Source organism: Vidua macroura, chromosome 16 (assembly GCF_024509145.1).
Source record: "Vidua macroura isolate BioBank_ID:100142 chromosome 16, ASM2450914v1, whole genome shotgun sequence".
Lineage (NCBI taxonomy): Eukaryota > Metazoa > Chordata > Aves > Passeriformes > Viduidae > Vidua > Vidua macroura.
In genome coordinates this window covers 8,443,351-8,468,677 of record NC_071586.1, presented here as the reverse complement: position 1 = coordinate 8,468,677, position 25,327 = coordinate 8,443,351, and the positions used below count along the sequence as shown (strand labels likewise).

At 42.8% G+C, this 25,327-nt stretch overlaps 1 protein-coding gene and 1 long non-coding RNA gene across 3 annotated transcripts in view; one reads left to right on the top strand and one right to left on the bottom strand.

Moving 5' to 3' along the window:
• The window catches only part of LOC128815345 (uncharacterized), a 113,550-nt gene extending 105,201 nt beyond the window's left edge, over positions 1-8,349 (top strand). Inside the window, exon 3 of the long non-coding RNA XR_008439621.1 lies at positions 8,049-8,349. This is a non-coding gene — a long non-coding RNA (uncharacterized LOC128815345). The remainder of the gene's footprint in view (positions 1-8,048) is intronic.
• The window catches only part of XYLT1 (xylosyltransferase 1), a 178,461-nt gene that overhangs the window by 8,108 nt on the left and 145,026 nt on the right, over positions 1-25,327 (bottom strand). For both annotated transcript variants that reach the window (XM_053992017.1, XM_053992018.1), the window contains 5 exons: positions 21,159-21,375; positions 18,888-19,064; positions 16,349-16,611; positions 12,816-13,011; positions 7,440-7,773 (listed from right to left, as the gene is read on the bottom strand). In XM_053992017.1, coding sequence (XP_053847992.1) covers positions 7,440-7,773; positions 12,816-13,011; positions 16,349-16,611; positions 18,888-19,064; positions 21,159-21,375 — 1,187 coding nt within the window. The remainder of the gene's footprint in view (positions 1-7,439; positions 7,774-12,815; positions 13,012-16,348; positions 16,612-18,887; positions 19,065-21,158; positions 21,376-25,327) is intronic.

Genomic DNA, 25,327 nt, shown 5'->3' with positions numbered 1-25,327 from the left:
TACTATGGATTCTGCTCACTGTGATTCTCATCCTGCAAGTGCTGCCTTAGCAGGCAAAGCTCTGACCCTGAAAACAGAGCCACCCTTATTATCAACACGTACAACCAGCATCCCCAGAGCTGCAGGACATCCAGGACTGGCTGCACCTCAAAATGAGGCAACAGTTCAAGGACACCTGGTGCAAGAAGTCTGCCAACCCCTGTCAGACATCCAAGTGCTATTGATTTGTCTAGAAGAAAGGGCCAAGATCTCAGCCTGTTTTGTTGTGGGTTTTTTTTTCCCTAAACAGATGAACCTTACCCTGCTGTGGAAAAGCCACAACATTTGTTAGCTCTATCTGCCTACAAAACCCAGGTGGTGCCATTTATGGCACTAAAAGGACAACACCATGGTCTTGGACAAACCAGACCATAATGAAACACACGCAGCCCCAACATGATTCCTGGAAGAGCTCCAGTCTCACTGGGAAAGTAGTCTCCCGGGAGACTTATGTTTTCAAGCTCCTGTGCTTAACAGTAGATCACAACCATTCCCTAACGACACTTTGCATTTGTGGTTGCTTTCCTTACCTATCTCAGCAAAATACAGTACAATACCCTAAATTTGCAATATTGCAGTAAAAATCAGTATCAGGCTGTGACAATCCTTTCACAAACCTAAACTGGGCACTGTGGGTCAGGCTGCCCCTGTCAAAGGTTGGCTGACTTCTGAGAGTCTGAGTGCACCAAGCTGCTGCTTATAAAATCAGGATGAGACCCTTGAAAAATGTTCACCGAGTGCCTGTTGGGAACAAATTTCCAACCATTTCTTTTTGCTCTCAGCTGCCTTCCCCAGCATCCTCACTCTGGCAGCACAGAGGATATGTTTAGCTCTGCCAACAGACACACTGTCTAGAACAGAAAATGGGCCCATTCAGGCTGCTCCAGGCGAGGAAAGCCACCGTGCTCCGTGAGCGTCAGAGGCCAGGAATTACATATTCACAGCTACAATTCCTTCCACATGTCCTTGCTGAGCCTGACACTGAGTCCTTTCTTCCATGCAGAGGACAGCATCTCAGGTGCTGGAAATAAATCCATGTATTTATTTAGAGGGAAAAAGAGTATAATTGGAGCTTTGCTGTTACATTTGCAAAGTCTTTAATGTCAAATACTCTGCAAGTCCGTTACTTCAAATCCCCAATTAAAGTGGTTCAGCACAAGCCCATCACCATTATGCACCATTTAACTGTTCCTGCATTTATCTAAACCCCTCTTGTTATTTTAAATGGTAGATACCCACAATAATATGTAGTCAAAATGAGTTCAATCTGTGCACGTGTCAGGAATGTGCTCTGCCAGAGCACTGCAGTTTAAGAAATAGAACAAGTACACATGATTAAATTTCCTCCTTTAGAAGCAATTAAATATGGAAGACTGTTTGTCAACATATTAGTTAAACAGGAACATTCTGAGTAAAAATTCCCAAATAAATAAGAGTTGGCATTACTAGCAGGATCATCTGATTGAAACAGGCAATTCAGCAAGCTTGTTGAATCAAAGCCTGTTGCGCATGTGTTTGATGCACAGAACAAGAGAGATCTTTATTCAGACAAGAAACAGAATGAAATGGAACTTGCTCTTCTCTCTGGCTCAGCCTTGTACATGTTCCCAGGCCTCAGGACTTGGTGGATTAACAGGACTGGAAAGGATGAAACCTGCAGAAACTGCAGGACTCAGTGCTGGGCAAAGCAGCAGAGGTGGTGTTAAGGCTACCACTGCCCACAGTGAAAGGTGCTGCTCCAGTCAAGACACATGGAGAACCCTGACCTGGTACTGGTGGGGAACTGCCTGCCCCACAGCAGAACAGCACCCCAGGTTAGGTGTCGAAAGGAAAAGCTGGGTAACAGCAACCTGAGTGCAGAGTCACATGTAGTCATCAACAGGAAATGCTGGGGACTGGATCCAGAACCCTCTCCTGGAGCCTCCAAGTCTTTGTCAGACAGCTCATAGCAGAAAGCGGGGAGGATGCTGCTCACCTGAGCAATGGCACGTGGGCTGTTCCTCTTTGCATTAAAGGAAAAATGACAGAGAATCATGACTCCATAATTTACCGAGCTTGTACAGAAGAGAGAGTGAGGCTCCCAAGCCCTGCTATGCTGTAAAAAGGAGGCTGGAGCTACTGGGTGTGCTCTTGAAGCACTGACACTTCAGTCAAGTGTCATGAGGAAGAGCTCATGAAAAAATAATGAAGAATGTAAGGCTTGCCTCTAAATGTTTAGACATTTAAATCTGTATAGTTAGCACAAACAACTCAAAATTAGCTGAATTGCAGACATTGAGCCAGAGTTTCTGTGCTGCCCTTTGACTTCAGGAGGATGTGTATCAATGCAAAATATATTCTTCTCACTTGAAAATATAAATTAAAAAAACTTGGTTATTTGTGACCCCTATTTTTATTTGCTCTTCACTCACATGTGAGGACATATTTCTTAATTGGCTCTTCTTGGTCTAACGTTTTTGGATTAAACACACAGCCTATAGCCAGCCATACAGGCTGGGATTTCAGCATTTTTGTGTGGGTTTGTTCATCATTTTGCAGAAAAAGCAAATTAGTTTAGACAGAGAGTGGGCTAAGGAATGAAAAATAGGGTTACCTTGGTACACATTAAGGCACTAGACCTGTGGGTTTTTTAAAGCAACATGAACATACAGCTTTATTTCTTTACTTGAATTGTGTTAAAACCCTCTGGCAAAGAGGTAATTTTTTATTGACATTTTGTTTGTTTTCTCTTGCAGCAAACAAGACAGTGCTGCATTTGCTCATTGCGGAGCTAATCGACTCCTTGTCAGCTGGATCTGAACTAAATTTCAAAGCAAATCCCTGTCTTCAGGGTTTTTCTCGGAATGATGATTCCAGGGCATGTCTGCTCTTCTGCAGTCATGCGCCTGCCTGCTGCTATTACTGCGTTTATCAAGAACATGTCATGTTACCTCTGGTTAATTTAAAGAAATCACAGCAGTTCTGACACAAGTTGCCACCCACTTTATAATCCGTATAGATGCAATTAGAATTGATTGAGCCACTGCAAACAACCAAGGGCAAAACAAAGGTTTCCCAGTATCTGCTAATTGAGATGATCTATAAATATGGATTAGGCCAAAAGGCTGTTGAGGTGCCTGAGTGCATCACCCATGTCTGCTAATGCTGCCAGCCCTTGAAAGGGGGCATAGGGACCAGGCACTGGTATTTCAGGCTCCATGGGAGCAGCAAAGATCAGCAGCCCCATGCCCAGAACATGCCATCAAGCTGGAAATAGAGTGGGAAAGGTCTCTCTTAAACCAAAAAAGGAGGTTGCTCTTTCTCACTGCTCTCCTTGCTTGAAGGAGCAAGGGCTTTTAATGTATTCATTTATTTACAATCCAGGATTTACTATCATCTTGAGATTTTGGGGCTTTTTCTGTCCCAGAAGTGAACCTGCTACTGGCTCACAATAACCCATTTGGTTTTAATGGAACAGGTACTATCCATTAAACGGATGACAACTCATTATCGGCACTCCAGCTGGGAGAGCGCTGGGGAAACTTTGCTGTGAATATAAACTCAAATTTAAAAATGAAATTGCTTTGGCTTTTTCTCTTCCCCTCACTGTGACCCTGGGAGTTGATCACACTTGGCCTTTAAAGAGAAGGGAAGGGGGAAAGTGGGATGATGGGGATGCAGAGACAACCTCTACTGAATTTGCTGTTTTCTTAGGATATGAAGTCTGCTGAGTAGCTTGTATTATAGTCTGTGAGCTGCTGGCTAAGTGCTCTGAATGATACATATTGTTTGCTTCTGCCTCTGCAGTCCCTTTGCAGAGGAGCTGGACATCTGGCCTTGAGTCTCCAAGTACTCAAATTCCTAAAGCTGCCAGCAGAAGTCCCCCATTTTGTGTGAGCTGCCAGTGATCTTACACGGTTCTGCTCCCTGTTTTGTCTTCTCCACATCCCGTTCCCTCTTTGTCTTGGCACAATTATTCCTAGAGCATCCTGCTGGTCCTTGGCAGCCCTCCTGTGTCTTTACAAGCATGGAGTACTTGGTTTTGACACGCTCAACCATATGGTGAGAACCACAAAATTGTTGTTTAGAAGAATAAATTGGAATCTGTCTGTGCAGGAGGTAGAGGGAAGGAGACTCTGATTTGACTCTGGAGAAGGTGAACCTGATTTCTCCAAATGATTTATCACAAATGCACCTAACGTCCTTTTCTTTTCTTTTTTACTTTCTCCAACCAGGCAAATACTTGCAGGCACTCCTGAGCCAGAATACCTACTGAAGGCAGAGCTGATCAGTGACACAACTCAAAGCAAAAAACATAGACACAGATTTGGGTGACTGGAGGGGGAAAAGGACCAGGAAGGAATAAGAAACATTAGATTATAGACTCTCCACTGAAATACCTTAGGGAGCCATATTTACAGTGGAAATACCCCAAACAGTATCCTCAGTAATTCCATGTAAGATCTGATCTCTCACAGATTCAGGTTTTGAAAAGGTTAATGAATCTATGTTTTTAAAACAATTTACATTCTATCAGCTACTCACATCTGGTCACAGCATCAAAGAAAACACTCACTCTTGATTTCCCTTTATGGCTTTACTTGCATGCAAATAATTTAGGCCAAAATTAATAAATAACTGGAAATAAAAAAACTGAATAAACGAGTGGCATATGCTGTTTTTATAAACTGCTAAACAGAACATCTTTCCTGGCAGCTGTCCCATGATTATTTTTTTATTTTTGAATGCAATTATGAATTCTGAGAGTCATGATACAGGAATGAACGTGTTTTACTTTGATTATTCAAAAGAAGAGCCAGTGGCTCCCTTCATGATGCTGGAAAACCAAAACAACTTTTCCTTGTTGTGCTGTGGGCTGAAGTGATGTGTAGATAAGCAATGATTTAGGAAATACAGGGATTGTTGTCATGCCCATGTTCTCAGAATACAAGATGTTAGTGGCTGCTGCCAGTTTTGTGCAAATGCTTTTTAGAATGGCAAAAGCAAATTGCACATAAGATCATGGAGAGATTTTCATGTCTGTAACTTTGTGGACACCACTTTCTATATCTGGAGTGGATATGACAGAGGGGGCAGAACCATTATTGAGGAAATGACATGCAAAGTGCTATAAAATGTATCAGTCCAGGGCAATCTTTCTGACAAGAGTTGTTTTTTTATCAGGACAGGGGAGGACAGGGTGGGGGTTGGTGGTGGTGGTGAGGGAGGATGGTTGGAAAAAGGAAAATTTTAAAGAAATCCCTAAAAAAACATATTCCCCTCTTCTACTGACAACTTCTAGCTAAATCTGATGTATTTTAGTTCTATTTTCAATGTTAAGACAAGAAAATAATACTATTCCTTCATTTCAAAAGATTTTTGGCAGGTTTTGCATTGTTTACAGTAACAGAAATCATTCTTTTAGAAGTTCTAATTCTTCTGTCATACTCTAATTATGCCTTTATTTGGTAGAAAAAACATATTTAAAGAATAATGTGGTGACAAACTGACAAAAAGCTGGAAATCAAACGTAAATCATGATTGCCTGCACAGAGCACAATAGTGTCACTGAGATAGAAAGCCTTAAAAAAAAAAAAAAACAACCAGGAATTTGCATTGTAAATACAGTTCTAACTACAGTGCAGTGGCAATACCTGCCCCTGCAATTAACTTTCTTCTCTACCTCCATGCCTCAGTCATCTACAGATTACACATCACATCATCAGAAGCAAATCACTCCTGACACTTTCTTCCTAGATAATATTGTTCCCAAGCTTTATATTTCATTCCTGTAATAGATTCTAGTTACCACAAGAATAAACAGGCTTCTTAACAAAAAATGTGAGCCCAGTGAATCAATGGGCAATACAGGGTAGCTACACAATTTCAGTGGAATTATTCCCGATTCAGAGTTTGAACCAAAGGGAGTTTTGCCTTTACACCATAAAGTGTGGGCTTATTTTTGAAGTCTGACACATATTTACCTGTCCATGGGGCTCTCACATTGTAGGGAAAAGCAGCAAGGTTGCTGGCTACATGCCACCTTTTCCATCCAATTTATGCCTTAAATGTTAAATTACCAAAGAACACAGAATTCATTAATTTCCAGCAGACAAGTTGATAGCAGCTGTATTCAGCAGCAAGCTGCCTCAAACTTTGAAAATGTATCCCTTCTTCACATGGTGTCTGTTCACAATTTATCATTGCCTATTAGCTATTAACAGCAGTGGGTTGGGGGTGGTTTAGTTTCTGCTTAAGAAACGGTGCCACCAAATGTTAGCAGCAGAAATCAGTAAGTTCACTCTTGTGCTGGAAATGTGTGGAATCAAACTCCTGTTGAGTGAGATAAGGGCTGCATTAGCTCTCAGCAGTTGGCTGCTGGTGTTTGCATTACAGAAGCAGCACGTTATGCTGGAAGGTAAATGCCTGACTCAGTTTATTTGCTGCCTTGTCAGGAAGAAGAACTTCTGAAAACTTAACAGGATCATTCATGTATCTAGGAAATTTAAGATGTCTAAAGTTATGAATATTAATACCGGGCAGATGGAAGCACTTGAGCACTTTAAGAATGGTAAAGATATTCAGAGCAACAAGCTTGTTTTGATCTTACTGAATAAAAAACCAGGTGTAGCTGTAAAATGTTCCCTCTTCTCCAGTAGTGTCCTGGGCACTGGCTGCAGACCCAAGCATTTGGATGATGCCTGTGCCATGCAAACGTGGCAGCCTGCAGAGCCTGGCAGCCCCAGAATGGCCTCTGTATTTGGATGGCTCAGGGTGCTGTGGCAAGGAAGAAAACAGTTTCTTTCTAAAAACTGTCAGTGTGGGTCTGGTCCCAGGACTGTGTTTGTAGATATTTCTGTAACACAGCTGCTTGGCAAGTACTGAGCAGGTTTTGGCAGGTATCAGGCAGAAGTGAATGTCTGCACCTGACAATATGTCAGGTGAGCTCTGGCCTAGGGTAATTTTGTCAAATCCAGCATTTTGTATATTAACGCTTTCATTGTTAAACACACAGGCTTTGTCAAGAAAACAGTTTGAACACATGTAAGTCTCTAAGAGGAAACATGAATGAAAAGCAGCACCAGAGGTCACCTCTCCAGAGGTCAATTTTTCTTTGCATTTCTAAATGATGGCTTTTATGATAGCTGTTAGATTATTGAGAGTCTGAAGTTCTCTGGAGTCTGACCTGTGCATAATTTAAAGATACAAATAGTCTTTTGTTCAAAGTGGCTGTGTTTTACAGACTGGATACAGACACTTCCACTTGTCTTAGTGCAAGAGTTTCTTCTAACTTAGTATCTATAAAAATCCCTTTCTTTAATCCTTTTCCAATACACTGCTACTTCATTTTTAACAGCAACATTTACAGTGAATACAGACAAAATATCTATATTATTCCTGTAGCAAATAATAAAACTTACCTTGTTTGATAGGCTGCTGATTTGAGAAGGTGAGAGGAGTAACGAGGAATTTGGTTTCAGCTACCTGAACCCAGTGATGCAGAATTTTTATTGTCCAGACACCAGGTCGCAGGGGCAAATTCAGAGGTGGTTTGTAGTGAGTAAACTCGGCACTGGATTCAATGAGAATATCATATGTCGCTGCAATCACATTAATGGGATCCACCCAAATGACAGTCACGGTGACATTGGGGCCTTTCCCCCACTTCTGCATCCCAACTGGCTCGTCTGTTGGCCCAAGGAGTCCTCCGAAATTGCGGAAAAGCCTTTCCTTGGCGTCCCACTCAGTGCCAATCTGAAATGAAAGAACACAGTGCTGGCAGCATCATCTCTGTAAGCACCCGAGACCTTTATGGCAAACAAGGGCTCTCAAGAGACACAAATCATATTTCTCTAATCACATGAATTATACATACATATAAAAGCAACATGACCTAAGATCATAATGTGTACACAAATTGTGAGACAAGTAAGAAGACTTCTTTTTTGCTCCCTTTCTGATTGATAAAAAGGTTTTCTATATCTTAGAGTGACACAACAGGTGATAGCAGCTCTCTCTTTTTTCCACAGAAGCAGTCAACAAGAGACCAAGCTGTGGCTGGACACAGCCTATGCACAGGAAAAAAAAAAAGTGACCCATCCTCTCCTGGGTCATGAAAATGTATTACACACTTGAGGCATGGACCCTGCAGTAGAGACCTGCCCAGCTGCTGCTGAACCAGGGAAGACACTTCAGCTGCTGAATTTAGGACAAGTCAAATCAGGTCCTTTACTACAATCCACCCATGAGATGCTGTCTCCTTGTACTCCCTTCCTGCCCCATGTGGGAATTTATTTCTTGTAAACTCTTATTGTCATAATAGTGACATTGTTTTTCATTTATTCACTAACAGTAAACCAGTTGATTCACAATCTAGTGTAAATACCAGTTGATTCACAATCTAGTGTAAATACTTAATTGACCTTTCTTTTTCCTAGCAGCTTTCATGTTATATGAATTTGAATGGTTCACCCATAACAAACTTCGAAGCTGTTTCCACTAACACTTGTGCACTGCCAAAAACAGCACCTCTGACCAGCCAGTTTGGAAATGGAGTAACTGCCTTTCTTAGGCCAATGGGAAGACTTCAGTATCCCAGCACTAAAGCCAGCAGGTTTATGAGCCTGAGCACTATGGAACCTTTCCATCAACTCTCCTGTGATCATAGGACTGAGGGCTGCACTTCTGCTTTTGGAGGCAGTTTGGGTATGAAACCCCTCAAAGTCCTTCTGGTCTTCTTTTGTCCTACTCTCCAGAGAGTGCAGATGACCAAAGAGTTGATTTCTTCCCTTTATAGGAAGTCTCTGTGGGTGACCTCTGGAGACCCCTCACACACAGGCAAGATCCCCACTTTCAAACTTGTGGATATTGCAGATTTTCCCCACACAGAGCTGTCCTCATCCCTAGGCTTCACCTTACAAGGGCATGGCCAGAGCCTGCTTTCCTGAAAGCATAAGAAATAATTGTAGCTCATTTGCTTCAGAGATTTTTCTTCTAGATTTCGTTTCACTTCATGAGAATAAGCGATTCCAATATAATGCCTAAATCCCCCCAAATCCCCAAAACATAATGATTACCTGATGCCTATTACCTGTACTGGAAACTGTCCAGTCTCCAGTCTCTTCTAAATAAATCCCTGTGGTTGGCAGACAAATTACAGGAGGACTGCAAGCAAAATGCTACAAGGTCAGTAAAATAAAACCCTACCATCCTAACTCTGTCTGTCATCACACAAATTCCTCCTACCAGGCTGTGACACTGCAGAGTATGAGACAAAATGAGCCTTCCACTACTCTGCAATCAACACAGCATTTCTGGTATTTCAGAGGTATTTCACCCAGCACACCAGCTAATCAAACCAGACAGCATAGCCCAGATATCAGACCCAAGCATCGAATGCCTCGAGGAGCTGTCAGTGTGTGCTCTCCTGACAAGACTGACTGAATATGTATGGAAATAAGCTGAGAAAGAAAATTTCCTGACCAGACCTTATTATCTACTCTGCCAACCTTCACTGAGGTGCAGCCATATCACACCTACCAGTGCTCAAGGGATCTGGAAAGAATAAAGTCACAACATGTGAAACAAACCTACACCCTCCTGGGCAAAGAAAAGTCTGTATGGAAGCTCTTTCCACCACATTCAATATTTCTTACTGAAGAACTCATTGTAGAAAACTTACTTCATCCTCAAAAATTAAACATTCACTCCTGACATCCAACTATTTCCCCTCTCTTTAGTTTCTCATCCCTGAGAAAATAAATCAGAAAGTTACAGTCCCCTTGCTCCAGCCTCCAGGTGACACTGCTTCACATCAGGCTGCACAAAAGATGTTGAGATGTGCTCACAGGAATAAAGGTTTATCAGACTGCTCTGTGGAAGAGCTAAGGCTGCTTTTGGGGAAAAATTGTAACACGACTGTTGTCTGGTTGTTAAGCTTTGTGCAGGTGTGGCATTGGGTTCCCTAAAGCAAACCAGAAGTTACAGCCAAAGGGCAGGGGAAGAGGGGAGGGAAGGACAGGTACCCCCAGATCCCAGTGTGCTCCAGGGCCAGGGTTCACACCAAGGCTCCACAGGCACCTCGGGGAGGGAAAGGCAGGGAGCTGTACACTGTGTTCATGGGACCTGCCTTTATGTCTGATTTCCAGCTGGGGACATACTTTCCCATGCTGCACAGCTTGCAGTACCAGCTGCTTTTAGAAGCACAGTATTTTATAGGGAATTTTACTTAAAGCACTGGTTAGAGGTTTATAACCCTTGAACTTTACACAGCTGAGTTCCCAGTACTGAGATGTCCGATTTTACAGGGCAAGAGATACTACAGCCCTATAATAAGTTTCACAGCTCTTTAAAACATTGTGAGTAGGCTTTCACTTTCAAATAGAATACACCAAGTATGGGATTGAATCAAGCAGTAATGAATATCTGATAAATTATGAAGGGATGTGGCACAGAAACTGACATTTTCCACATTATTATTTTAATCACCTTTATTTTGGGCTTCAGCAAGCACTGTGTACAGGGTATGCTTGGAAAGCTGGAAATCTCTCATTGGCTCAACATTTCTGTTTCTATCTCTGTTCGAACCCAGATAAAATTTTCCCAAGATAAATTATACCCTGATTATGGGTTCGTGTCTCATTGCTCACCACAAACAGGACCATTAGGTTCACACAATGCACACTAATTGCCTGCCACCTAGTTTATTTTATTCTCTGTGATGTATCACAAGTCTTAACAAGACCAGAAACAGCATTTAAGTGATAGAGGGTGAGCTGAGACTTTTAGTGGTGTGCAGCAAATCAATCCCCTGCCCTGCACGAAGAAGTTGCCTGAACCCAGGCTGGCAGGACACATAGTGTGTGCATTGTGCACGAGCCAATTTTAGGAGGTGTGGGAGTTCCATGCTTGGAAATCATCTCTCTTGGATTTCCTGTAAGTTTATTTTATTTGACTCAGCCTGCAGGAGCCATGTGCCATCAAAATGCTGTCATTAACTCCCCTCTAGGTGTGGGGCAGCCCAGCTGGCTGATGGCTTCCCACTTGTCCTTCCAGGGTGTGGGGTGAAATCTGCTCCTCGGGAAGTGAAGTCGGAGAGCAGCAGAGGGCAGGAGGCAGGGGCTGGAGAGATCCCATAATCTCTGCTGCAATCTCAGCTGTGCACCAGGGTCACAAATACACTCGGGAGCACATTCAGCGCAGCATATTTGTGTGCTCTTCCTGCTGGCCCCAGTGCTGTGAGCTGGGAGAGAGGAGAAAGTTCCCAGCTAAAATAGCCCCATTCAGTTTTAAATTCCTGCCAGATCATGGGGTGAAAGTTGTTGAAGAACAAGCAGTTCTATGTCCCAATAAGCATAAATCTTAATTTTATCTTCTGTGAACACTGATGCTTCCATCTTAGCTAAACTGCCAAGTTTGTTTTCCACACGCTGGACCTTGACAAAGCAGTGGCATTTTAATAAGCAGTAGCAGATCTGAGCTTTCCAGCCACACTGAAGCTGAAGAAGTTAACACTGGATTTATAGCAGGGTAATTGAGACAATTATTTGGCTCAGAGGCAGAGATCCCTGCAGGCCAAGGGAAGGCAGAAAGTAAAAAAAAAAAACCAAAAAAACCTCCACAATTAAAAAATTAAATAATTTACTCTGTACCGCTTGGTCTTTTAAAGTATCATCTATGAAAGCAGAGGACAATGAAACAGGTTAGGTGAGGAAAATAAAATGAAAACAAGTAAGCAGCCACTAAAACTCTTTTTGCTGAGTTTCAAACAGAAGAAAATGTTTCCTTATGCTCAAAAAAGCTCACCAGTGATTAAATTCTTAAAAGTACTAAATAAGCAGAAGAAATATTCCTACAAATCACAAGAATTGGAGCTTGTATGAACATTTGTCACTGCATGAAATGGCAGGGCTACCATCCGACACATTGATAAATGAAACGCGCTTTCCATCCATCTCTTTAATGGCACATTAGTGTCATGGATTTGCCATGCACACCAAAACACTGAATCCCACCTAGGCATTTCTTAATTGCCCAAGAAGATGGTAATTTATGGACTTAGCCATAATGACTGGAACACATTTCTTCAATCAATTTTATACCTTAATTGAAATTTGCGGCTTAACAAGAAAAATCATGAAATTAACTGCTCAGACAGTTGTATCTTTAAAACAGAACACAGATGTCAGGTCCTATTAGTGGTCAACTTTCCTGATATATTTTAGGTAGATTTTTTGTGCTCTATGACAGACACTGGGACAAATTTCTACAAAAATAACAGGATTTGTGGGAAATCTCAATCACTGCTGTGATAATTTTCTCTTTTGTGTTACAACATCAATATTCTGCCCACATGTGGTATCAATACCTGACTACCACTAAATTTGAGAGGCTTTTTCAGTGTACTCTCGAGAGACACATTTAAACATGCTACCATTTTCATCTGGAATTGCAGAAAAATGGAATTTTCCCCAGGAGCCTTTTACAGCACTTGCAACAAACATGGTGGCAAAACTTTTAAGTTACTTTTAAATTACTGAGCCCCTTTGACAACGACAAAAGGCTTCCATTTGTTTTTAAAACAGAAGGGCGTGAGGACACTCAGATTAATTTAAGAAATGAGTGTTGACCACAGATCTGAACTGCCAATGGTATCTCTTTCTATGATGAGGATGTACACTATGCTAGAAAGCCACTCTCACCTCAAATTTACATGGAAATACAGTTTTCAAAGGCTGCTAATTCACTCTTCACTATTGTGATGCCACAGGTGTGCATGGGTGGCTACCAACACTCACCTCTGAGAACTGCAACCTCCCAAAATCACTCGGTGGACTTGCAATCTTGAAGACTTTCTTGGGCATCACCCACGTTTCCAAAGTCTCCAGTTTACTGACAGCCAGATTGGTGGCGTGGTGCCTGATCAGGAAGCCTTGGAAACGGTCAGCAAGGAAGTAAAGGTGGATGGAAACTGGATGGCCCATGGGGTAGTATCTGTAAAACAGCACATGCTCATCATTATGTAAGAGAATGAAATCTCCATTTACTTGGAGCTAGTGGCTTAAGGAGCATTCATTTCAACTAGAAAATCCACCACTGTACTTCAAGAGATTTCAGTTGTGTTCATGACTCATTATCAAATATTCTTAGGCTGTTCCTATTACCCCGTAAAGCAAAAATATGTTACTAAGAACATAGGCTCATTAATTCCATATCCACAGCTCAAAGCTCTTTAGGAGGTCCTTTTGTGTGCCAGAGAGCTCCTCTCTCTCACCACCTCTCCTGGTAGAAAGTGGCACCCAGAGACACACACCAGACACCCAGAGATTGTTAGGGTGCAGCATTGTTTGCTCGGATAAACTGTAGGAAAAAGGATGCCCTAGGATTGTGCCTGTGCTCCAGAGCTGCCTTTCCTGCCCCAGCAGGGTCAGTGCCTGTCTGCACAGGACAGCAGGGAGTGCTGTGTGACCAGGCACTGACCTCTGGGCCCCCTGTACTCCCTAACCTCAAGGGCAGGGCTCTGCAGGGTGACATTGCAGTGAAGGGCACCAGGATCCTGTCCCCATTTTAGGTCTCTGTATTTTAGGGAAGAAACTTCACTTTAAAGACTTGAGATTGATTTTGCTGTGAGTTTTTTACTCATAATCAAAAAAACCCAAAAAACCCCTACTTTGAAAAAGGGTCAAACAACTAGGCAAAAACAGTCATTGAGAGATCTGGAAGCCTTCAGTTGAAATTTAAAGACATTATAGTCACAGCTTCAAATAATTAAAATGTATGGTTGATTGTCTGCTATGGCCTCAGAAACATCTGTAACAATGTTTGGGTACATATGGATGCATAAATAATTAAAAACGTGTTATTCATAGCTCAGAAATCAAATATTTTGCTACTTTACAGCACTGATATTAACTGCAAAACAAGTTAAACCAACCAGCATCACACCTTTCCAGAAAGTCAGCTAAGCCTGACTCCTCAGGCATGCTACCACAATTAAAGGATGAGCACTAAGGATGAGCACTGAGGAGGACTTTCCATTGCACGAGGTCAGCAACACCCCAGAAGAAACTCTCTAGAGCTGGAGAAATCAGCATAAGACAGGGTACCAACAGGGCCAGCACTGATGGACTGAGCAAAACCACTGCAAAGCTACGCAGCCAATGTCAGCAACAATCTGACTTCTGTTCCGAGTACTAAGACCTCCTGTTTTATATGTGTGCAGCAGCAAATATTTACAGTATCCTTGAAATAGTCTGAGTAAATTGCCTCTTGGCAGCAGAGAGCAAAAATGCCTAGAGATGGAAAAAATGAATTAAATCTAATCACACATTAATGTTGCTCCCACGGAAGATGCTGACACTCCATCTCCTTTGGCACCCGAGCAGTCTGTGGGGGGCACAGCTTTCTGAGGCTGTGGGCTGGCCCTTGTTAGGAAAGTGTGCAAGGCAGCTGCTCTTACAAACATCTCCTGGGCTGCTGTGGGTGGCAGCATGGGCCTGACTCCAAGGGGGATCCGAGGCAGGAGCCGCTTTCCTTGCAGCATGAGCTGGGGTGCTGCATGCACAGGATCAGCCAGCCTGGGGCTGTGCTCAGCCCCACAGCAAAGGGAGCACTGCCTTCCATTTCTGCATTAGAGACATGCAAAACCACAAGAGGGAAAGAGGAAAGGTATAGGTGCAAACACCCAGAAGGACAGCGCAGGATGAGAGGAGAGGAGTTGTGAATCATAAAGCTGAAGATCAGCCATCTTCCTCTGATCTGAACTGGATGCTGACTCACAGTGTCTTGAGGGGGCTCAGGTAGGTATGAAAACGAAGCCTCCACTCCATATCACTATTTGCAATTCCTCCCTGCACTGTTTCATGAGGCTCCAGCCTGCTGTAAGGAGCTATGCTTTATTCTGGAGACAGCTGCAGTCATGGTGTTCCTATCTATAATCTGAGCAAGCTTGAAAAGCACCTTGAGTTCCTGTGCAATGGAAAGTTCCTCAGAAACAAAAGTGATAATTGATATAAATCAGCATCAGAATACTGGCAAAAGGACTGAGAACAAAAGTAATTGTCAAATTATTTCAGTACTGGTTATACATAGTCCCCATCCTCTTCGCTGGCTTCACTCTGCAGGACAAATCATCCAGGACTTCCTTTATTTCATATAAGGAAGGCATGCTACTAGTGATTATTTCCATCTAATTGTTATTGATCTTTTATTACTTTGCATCAGTAATCTTCACTGACAAAAGTCTAATAGGAATCTGGAGCGCTTATTGCCACATCTTTCTAAATGGGACATTGCTCAGCATTTCCATGACTAATTTAGGAAGGTCAAGGCACATTTGGTTCCCTCTCGAGAATACAACAGGGGCAACGTCCATCCATCAAAGCACATGGAGTGTTTGCTGACTTAGGCTCTATGTGTTTTCTATTAGGATAAAAAAGGGCAGGCTCCAGAAATACATTCTGAAGATGGAATTAAGAGATGGTAAAGTAAGACTTAAAAAGAGGAACCATCTCTGCTTTGAATCTGAACAGCTCCAGATGTGTTTGCAGGCAGCAAACATCTACCATGAAGAGAGCCTTTTCTGTGCAAGTCTAACTTCAGGAATTCTTCCTTCAAATCCCTTTTAGACTGAATTCTTCTTAGCCAGGCTTACAGGTGAAAAAGGAATCTAGAATATAGGAGGAATTTCCTTTTAAAGAATAAGGACTTCCATTTGAGATAAATATATCTATCTATATATAGATATATAAACACCTACATATATTTTATGTATTTGACGCTAATAGATCTTACCAGTTGCAGCACTTTTGGCACAGAGAGCTGCACCAAGCAGGTGAACTGAGCCAAGCAAGCGCTCTGTACTCTATGTGTGCTCCCAGGGGAACAAACAAGCAAGGGCCATTAACCTGCCTGTGTTCAGATTTGTTCTGAAATCCTGTCCTCTGCTTTTGGTAGGCATAATAGAGGTGAACATGACCTCTGCTGCAATCACACCGAGGGTTTAGGAGCTGAGGCTATAATGCACTTGCTGAAATTAATCAAGGGAAACGCAGCAGTGGGGGTAGCACTGCCCAACTGGATCCTGTCAGTCTTCATCAGGCTGGAGAGGAGCTCCTTAGAAGTGCAGCAAACAGGTCACATAATGTCAACCCGGAATAACCAACGCTTTATTATGGACATAAATACTCCTGGAAATCAGCGCTGTGCACTTGCAGCTGCCTGGCCCCGCTCGTGGCTGTAGGCTCCAGCCAACAGAGCCAAGCAGAACGAGCCTCTGGCAGAGCCTGGCGGTCCCTGTGTCCCCAGAGCAGCGAGCAGAGGCAGCACTGACCTGCAGCTGTTGTCCCCAGCAGCGTGGAACGAGGTCTCGGCCCTGCGCAGGCCCAGGCGGGAGAAGGAGTGGAACATGGTGAGGGCCACGTCGCTGAGGGTGCCCAGCCCGTCGGGCTCCTCGTACACGTTCTCCCAGTAGGAGCGCAGCCCCGGCGTGCCCGACGGGTAATTCCCGTACAGGTAATAGTCCAGCTGGCCAATGATCTCCTGATTCACCACGGCCTCAAACTTGCGGGCGAAGAAAGTTGGCCTGGCAGTCTGCTGTTGGGATAGGACAGGAAAAGACACTTGTGGCAGCAGCTCTCTGGCCACAGAGAGAAACACAACTTTCCCAGGCATCGTCCTGGGCAAGGCTGTGAGAAGATCAGAGAAAAGAATGAGAAACAATTCTTATTTTAACTTGTGCACCTGGTATTGTGAACATGTGGAATGTGTTATGGAGATTTGTTTACCAAAGGGTGTTTTTTTAATTAGCCAGTGGTGTTTGGACTGGAGTACCAATTAGGTCCAGCTGTATTGTAACTGTCTATAAGATCAATGAGTTTCTTAATAAAGAGATTATTAATCAACCTTCTGTGAATCATGGAATCTATGCTAATTATTACCTGGCCGGGGGCCCGTTGTGACAATAGACACTGAGTTCCCATTTTCAGACATGACACTTTTTTTTAAGTGATGGGTTGGAGTTGAGAACACAAACTATTTCTCTCCATGGGTGAAGATGACTTAAAATGTCACCTTTGGGACCATTCGTCATTAGGAGTGATGTTAAGATTCAGCTAAAAACTGAATTACATAATTACCCCCTGAAAATCCCTTCAGACCAACAGCCACCCCGTGCTGCCGGGCTCAGGAAGGCTCTCCAAGTGCAGGAGGGGTGGGGAATGCTCTCCAAACCCCCGTGTTAGCCTGGAGACAGTGCAGCCCTGGCACCTGTTATGCAGGGAACAAAGTGTACTGTGGTACTGGGGCTCAGAAGAGGCAAAGCAGCATTTTCTGTGTATGGATTTGCTGCCAGGAGGTGGTAAGAGGTGTCTGGGAGAGGTGCCATTTGTGGCTGAGGTTTCTTTACTTCTGAGTGGTCCTGCCCTGATTTTTTCTCAGTGCTTGACTCAATCTTGGCCATATAACTGCTTTATATGCTACTCAACTACCATTAGCTTTCAAAAAGTCTTTGTTTTGCCTTGTTCATATTTGAGCATGGGTCCTGAGGTGCCAAGGAGTTCAAGAGTGCCCCAGATGGTTGGAAAATTCTTTTGAGGATGTTCAGTTTTGCTCTGAGATGGCGCAAGCTGTGGGCTTTGTGATCTCGGCCCGCTTTGTGCCTCCGTGGGAGCAGCAAGCCCCAGCCTTCTTGTGCTGTGTGATCATGTGAGGGGCTCTCTCACCAGAACGTGTCAGAAGCCACCTTTACATCTATTCTAATTTTGAACTTTCCAGCTCAGTTTACCTGATTGTTTCCTGAAATATCATTGTGGGTTCACAGCCTGGAGCAGGCCAGGCTCTGCAGTCTGGCAGGAGTTTTTAAAGACTTGCCATTTATTCTGTGCTGGAGATTTCCCTGGGATTGGTGTTTGGGACAGCAGAGCCTCTTTTAGATAACATCTCATTTGCTCTTTTTGTGAGTGCCCGTGTCACTGACTTCAAGCGTGCCTGGTAGACAGCACATTACAGTAAAGAAAAGATCTCTGTTTCAGAGCAGTCATCATTTCTGTGCTGTAGGGTAACACATTCCCCATCCCACACAAAGCCTGAACAAACAGGCTTTATGCAGGGAACCCCAAGGGGCTGGAGGGATGGAATTGCAAATCTGGTGACCTTGAAACAAGTGGCTGTTCATTCTCAAAAGAAGATGCACAGGCCGGATACAGCCTTGAGACTGAGTGCACCCTGGAGCACAGGACTCACTCTCGTGTCTGCCTTGAGGAAACTATCACAAAGGAGCTAATTAAACCTTTTAAGACAGTCCTGCCAAACCTGGGTGATCAAAACCTCATGACTAAGGCTCCCAAAATCACGAGATAAACTTTAATATGATCTTGCTGATGAATCTAATAACGAAAATGGATTTGCCCTGTGCTATGTAAGTCTCTAGTACACACACTGATCAACTTCTAAGCTTTTTTTAAAGATGATAAACATTGCTTAACACTGAAAGCCAAGAGAAATGATGAAAGCACCTGGGCTGGAACATTGGAGAAAACCTTTTGCAATGAACTCACAAGAGTTACCAAGTAATATTGGTACAGTCAGAGATGTGTCAAGCTTCCCTCCTTTCTAGCACAGCCAGTTACCAATACAAAGGAGTCCAAAGAGTTGCTTTGTGACCTTACCATGCTGTAGTATGTCTCCAGGGCCAAAACATAGGAGAACTTATCTTTCATTCTCCTGAAATTAAGATCAGAGTTTCCTCCCATCTCTTTCTCCACCTGTCTGATGGAGCCAAAGCTTCCCTTCCCTCTCCCTGCTGCAGCCATGCATTCAGCCAGCTCTCCACCCAGTACAGGGGAAGAGCCTCTGCAGGTGTGTTCAGTTACCTGGAACCGGTGGAAGTCTGCTGGTTTGAAGTCGTTGGGAGAGCAGCCACACCAGTCAACAATGTGCTTGTACTGACACTTGCAGCCCAGCTTCCTGTTCCAGTTGGTGATGCGCAGGTTGTTGTCCACCATGGAGTCACAGAACGGGCTGTTCTCCAGCACGGTGTGAAAGAAGGACTGCAACAAACACGGAGCAGATCACCATATTTAGCTCCTCAAACTTCCATTTTCTCCTTCGCTTCAGCTCATGGGCCCAAACCTAATGCAGGTGACCTATTTTTGTTTGAAATGACAGGATTCACAAGCTCTGTTGTTCTGCCCCATATGAAACACATGTGTGCCTGTATTCCATAGAGCATGGAAAAATTACAACACTCTACAGACCCGACCCAACTGTAAGAACACACAGCTGATGTCTTGCTCCAATAACCTGGCACAGAATAATTGCCCTTCTACAATGACCAGCTTTGGGCACTGGCAGCCCAAAGGACTCCAAGAAAGACACCAGTGCTAGCAATCATTTTATTTTTATTTCAGCTATATGAGCAATTCTAAGAAATGCCCATTATTTCCCTTCTGTAAGTTGCTCCCTAGTCTAACAGATTTAGGACTATTTTTCTGAACAATGTGCTAATGGCATATTTCAAGTTGTTTCCCAAAACAATTGTCAAAACTGCACCATCACCCTGGTTACTCTGATAAAAATACAGTCTCAGACAGCTCTTATGTGGGTGTCTTATCTCCAGCACTCTGAAATGCATTGCTTGTTGAGTGGCTTTGTTCTGAAACACGCAGTTCACCCTAGGCACCAAAAGGACATTCTGCCTCCTGCATTTACATCTGAAATCATAAGTCTTCATTTGCTGACTCATGGCAGCATGGAATTCCTATTGGGCAATCCTAATGATATCATCATAATAACAGCTATTACATAAACCATGTGTAATGGGGACTGATATAGCTGGTTAACAGGTCAGTGAAGGCAGGGCCATTTTACAAAACCAGCTATGTACCTTGCAAAGAAAACCTTGTAGAAAAAAAGCTATGGAATACCATCAATTTTAGCCCTGCAAGAGACCATTTTTGGAGCAGTGACTTCTCTTTAAAATCAGCAATAGTAAGTTCTATAAATAACCAGCATAACATTAACATGGCTGGCCCCCAAATAATCCCCCTACCCTTTTTAATGTTAAATGACAGCCCAGTGAATATGGATTTTATGCTTGAACTGTTTGGTTAAACCCATAAAGGCATCCATTCTCATTCAAGCGAGAGGGGAAAAAAAAGCCCTACCCAATTACCCATTGCCCTGTGTCCTTTCATAGCAATACAGGAATTTCTCTAGATAATGGATGAAAAGGTTATCAGAGTAGAGAGAAAAGGTGATTTTTAACAGAAACAGGATTAAAAGAAGATTATGCAACATGTGTGGGGAATAATAAACTTCTATCAAATGATAACAATTGCTGTGCTCCACCAGAAGCTAACGAGCAAGATTTGCAAGATTGGTGTCATCCATCCTTCAAAATGTTCAGGAACCAAGGCAGTTATAGGTTTAAAGGCAGTCATCAGTTGTTCCTTGGGCTGGCTGACTGCTGCAGCCTGTGGAGCAGAGCCTGGCAAGCCAGGGGAGCAGTGTACCTGCTGGGGCAGGTGTAGCACAGGCTGCCAGCCACGGCTCTGTGCTCTCCCTGCAGATACTGCACATTGCTGACACATTGCTGCACGCCAGGCAAAACCCCACACTGCTGTGCACTCCCCTTCTGCATCACTTGCAGCCAGAGCGACTCCTGAGTGATCTAAATGATTTGTGACTGTGCCTTCTGGCTGAGTTTTGAACAGAACAATAAACCTTTGTTTGCAGGGTTTATATTTTTAAAGAAAAGTGCTGGATAATAGCAAGGAAAGCTACTTATGAAGACAATTCGCCATCTCTAATATCCTTCAAAAGCTTTGTGCAGGAACAATTTGCAAGCAAAGGGCAGCTGGATTTTGGTTGTTCAGTAACAGATTAATAGGCTTAGAAGTATAAAACAAAGCCACTCTTTGCAAAAAAGTCCCACAAACAAACAAGGCAATAAACAATTGCAAAAGATGTTCTAACCCTAAAGGGCTTACTCATGATAGAAATAAAATTTTCATTACCCACTGTGGGATGCTCCAAAGCCCACTGACATCAGGTGAAAGCCCCTCTGATTTCAGTCAGATCTTTGGGACAAGCACAAACATTGCAGGTTTGAACACAGAGAGGGATTCTTTGCATCCACATACCTCGGCAGGAAGCAGCGTGTAAGAATAAAACCTCTTCATCTTTGTTACCAGATCATCATTGGAAAAAGTGACATATTCCACAAACTTCCTGTTCAGGAGGAACCAGTCCGACCCTCCATCGACTGTGATTCCTTCTGGGATCTTGCGGTCCCCGAGGCGCCACATGTGCGTGTCGCACTCCAGGAAGAGCCGATCCAGCCCTTGTTTTCTGATAAATCTGAGGGAATACAAGAGGAGCCATCGAATGTTAATTTGTATTTTGCTATCATTGGGAGCTTTATAAATAAAAAGCTACTTTCTCAAACAAAAAAGGATCATCAAAAGGTCACTTGTTTATATTTCTGTTCTACTCATAAGTAATGTAGAGAGGTTTAATAAATGATTAATCAGTTCTGTTACAGAGGCAAAGAAAAAAGATTGCTTTTAAACATAATTTACACCTTTTGCTGTCCTAAGACTGTGCAGGTGACAGAGCTCTAGGGCAGGAAAGTCCATAATGTTCATTTACTCTGAACAAACCACCATAGAAGAACTGCAACATGAACAGGAACTAAACACATTATTCTCTCTCTAAGTAAATTCAGTTTTTAAAAAACAGGAAAATGTACATAAAGGTAAAATGACCCATTTTCTCCTATGCTATTATGTCATTAATTTTTCTATAGGGATACAGCCAATAAGGAAAAAATACCATTATATTGGTCTTTGCTGTAGAATGAGCAAGTTTGCTCCATTTTCAAGTCTCTGGGGAACAATGTTTTGTTATTGCTGAACCATGAATAAGAGGAGCAACTGCAGAACAGCAAAGTTATGGAAATGAATTATTTGAGACTAATGTAAGAGAAGTAAAGCTGGGAAATCAATCTGTGTTTGAAAACACTTTGGACTGAATTCCCACTCATCTTTTGAGACTGTCTGATCCAAGTTTCTGCTTGTTATTCCATTTGGGAATGATTTCTCTGAAGGAGAAGCAGGGCAGCCGTGAATTAGCACCGAGGTGGGCTGAGCACCATCCACCCTGGTTGGATGTGAGCACTGGACACGTCCCACATGTTCTGAGCAGTAACAAATGCTCTCTGACCACACACTACAGCAGCCCACAGCCACAGCCCCCAGACCTCTCTGGGTGCAGGACCTGCAGGATGACAACAGCTGTGGCACCTACAGGAACAGGGGCACAGCCTTCCCTTCCTGAACCACACACAGCCGTGCCAGGGCGTTTCAGGATTAGCAAGCCAAGATGACATTTTAGTAGTCCTCAAACACTTCCTGCTACTGAAGGAAAGGGAAAAGAATGAAAGTTAAGGAACAACAAGCACCAGAGCTTTCTGGAGCCCTGCATCTGGAAAAGTGAGCATTAACCCCGTAGGCCAACTCCCTGGTTCCAGTTCTGTTCTGTACCAATCAAAGAACTGAGATGCAATTATGAAATGGTGCATATTAATTTTCAAAAGGACCGTGAATGACTTCAGGGTCTATGTCCTACTGATAGCTATGTCTCTTTTCACAGTATGAGAAGAGGTCTTCTGTTAACACAACAGCACTGAAAACACGTAAATGAGAGTCGAGAAATTTTTCTTTCCATGAACAAGTTTCTAATTTCATGTTCCATTATGAAGGATAATAGAAAAGTCTTGCAATTTTAATGCAGTGCTCTGGAATGTAATCTTCAAATTCAATATTTATGCAGTTATCTCCAAATCAAATATTAATGTGCCTGAAAGTTTGGTCATTTATTTATTTCTCTTCAAAACTAAATGCTCATTAGAGTTAATTATTTTAAGAAAATAACAGAATTTTATCGACTACATTTAAATAGGAACATAAAGTTCTTTTCCATTAAGTAATTTCTTTAAACTGCTATCTCTACCAATTTATCGCCCTTCACTCTCCTTTTCAAATGGAAGGTTCTTTGACTGCAATAGAAACCCTCAAACAAAAAAAGCCACCTGGGTATTGCAATAACTGCCCTATGTAGGAACTGCCTCAGCCTGTGTGACATGATCCAGCTCCCAGCTCCCTGGTACTGTAACAGCTTCAGCCTTTTAGTCTGAATTTGGCAGCAGAAGACCATGACCATGCTCCAGATGAGAAGGTCCCAGCAAATCCTGACTCACAGCTTCATCTTTTCCAAACTAGTTGACAGGCTCTTTTTTTTTTTTTTCTATACATGCACAGTTCTATGGGGTTTTTTTGAGCTAATGGCTCGGAAAAGCAAATCTCAGGCTATGGAGTGAAATAAGCCAATTCCTGGAAGTACAACTGTTTCCTCAACAAACCTTGGCCCCAAATCTTATACAACTGGGTTACTAGAATAAAGTAAATGTACTTTCCAATCACTTACCCTCCAGTAAGGCAGCACAGCCCAACTAAAGAGCTGCAATGCCTTTAGAGATCTCCCAAGAAATGACCCTTTTGCTTGTGCTTCTTGAAACCCTCCTAGAAACATCACAGGTTGCAGATATATAACAGCTGAAGAGAGAGCAGGTGTTTTTCAGAAGGATCACCATTACTGAGCCTCTTCACACACAGTCACAACACCTCAATGGAATAAGGCATTAGCAAAGCAAATAATTTCTGTGGCCTACAAAGCAATGATTTGTCCAAGGGGCTGTGAAGACACAGCTCTGCACTGGGCGATGGCTTGCTGCTCGTTTATGTTCCTTGGCAGCCAAGGGGACCAAGTGTATTTCAGACCTGCTGGAAGCTAAATAGGAGAGGCTGCTGGCACAGAGAGCTGAACAGCAAGCAAAGTGGAAAAGGCGGATGAGGCTCCCTGTTTTCCCTCCAGGCTCTCTTCTAGGATGACTGATGCTCCCAGCTACTCCAGCAATAGTGATTTTGGCACTCAGGAAGGCAAGAACTTATTCTAAGCATATCGAATACTGCCTGAGGGAAAGGGAAAGGGGTATTTGTATGCCACATAGGACTTTCCAAGAAATGAAAAACTCTTGGACATTACAAACAGTTCATAAAGATTCTTGACTAGCCATCCAAGAATGATTGCAGCCATCTCTGAAAAGAAAGATAGGAAGATGGAGGGCAAAAGCATGACCCTACTGATTTGTTTCTAGTCTCATGCTGTATTTCATTAGTTTCTGGTTATGCTCAAGGGAATACCAAATCAGTAAATTTTATAAAGCCATTTTATAAAGCCATTCAAATAGAGCAATTAAATGCAAAAAAAGGTTGGTTTTTCTCCTTGTCTTTCTCTCTTGGGTCTTACAAAACAGCTTGCAGATAACTCCCAATTTAAAAGTAAGAAAAATAAAAAAAAGGCTTAGTAATAGCATTTCCTTAATCTTAGTCAAAGTGGAAAAATTCAGGTGCTTCCTGTCACCCTGAACATCAGGTAAGACTGGCATACCTTTGCCAGCTGCAAATGCACTGGCCAAACAATGACATCCTACTGAACCAAGGTATGGTTGGCCAAATACAACAGAGATTATCATCAGCTGAAGAAAAAACAAAAAACCAAAAAAACATCAGGAGGAAAATGATAGGAAAAGAGTCAACCAGGAGAAAACAGAATTAAAAAAAGACCAGGATTAAGAAAAGCATGCCATTTTGCCCTGTTCCATAGAACATTCAATCTAAGACATCTTATGCTTCCCCTTGTCAATTTTAATTCTTCCTAAAGAGCCTCCAGTTTTTGAGGGCCTGGAGTTACACTCAAAAGTAAGGAGGAAACACAGGATATTAAGAAGGTGTGTCAGCACCTGACCTCAGCAATCAGACACTGACACACATGAAAGGTGCCACTGTGCCCTGTGTGTGGATGCAGCCTCACAGCTTCCAGAGAGTTATTTTTGTACTTTGCTAAAAAACCCTACTGCCTGCAGCACATGGTCTGTCATTGAGTGCAGATGTCAGTCCAGGCAGCTCATGATTGCAATCCAGTTCAGGGAACTCCACTTTATAGTTTATTTAAATATTTATAAATACATTTCAGACAAGATTCTAGGACTGTATAACACATTTGTAACTTGTGTAGCACATACTCTTATAGCATGAGTATAAACAAAGCTCAACTCTTATGATATGTTCTAACTGCTAATAAATATTGCCACACAGTTACTTAATATCAGCAAAAATATCACAATCAAATATCCTCCTTTTGGATAGTTTTCTCTAAGGGACAGTGCAAACCACAGAAACTTGTAGAGACC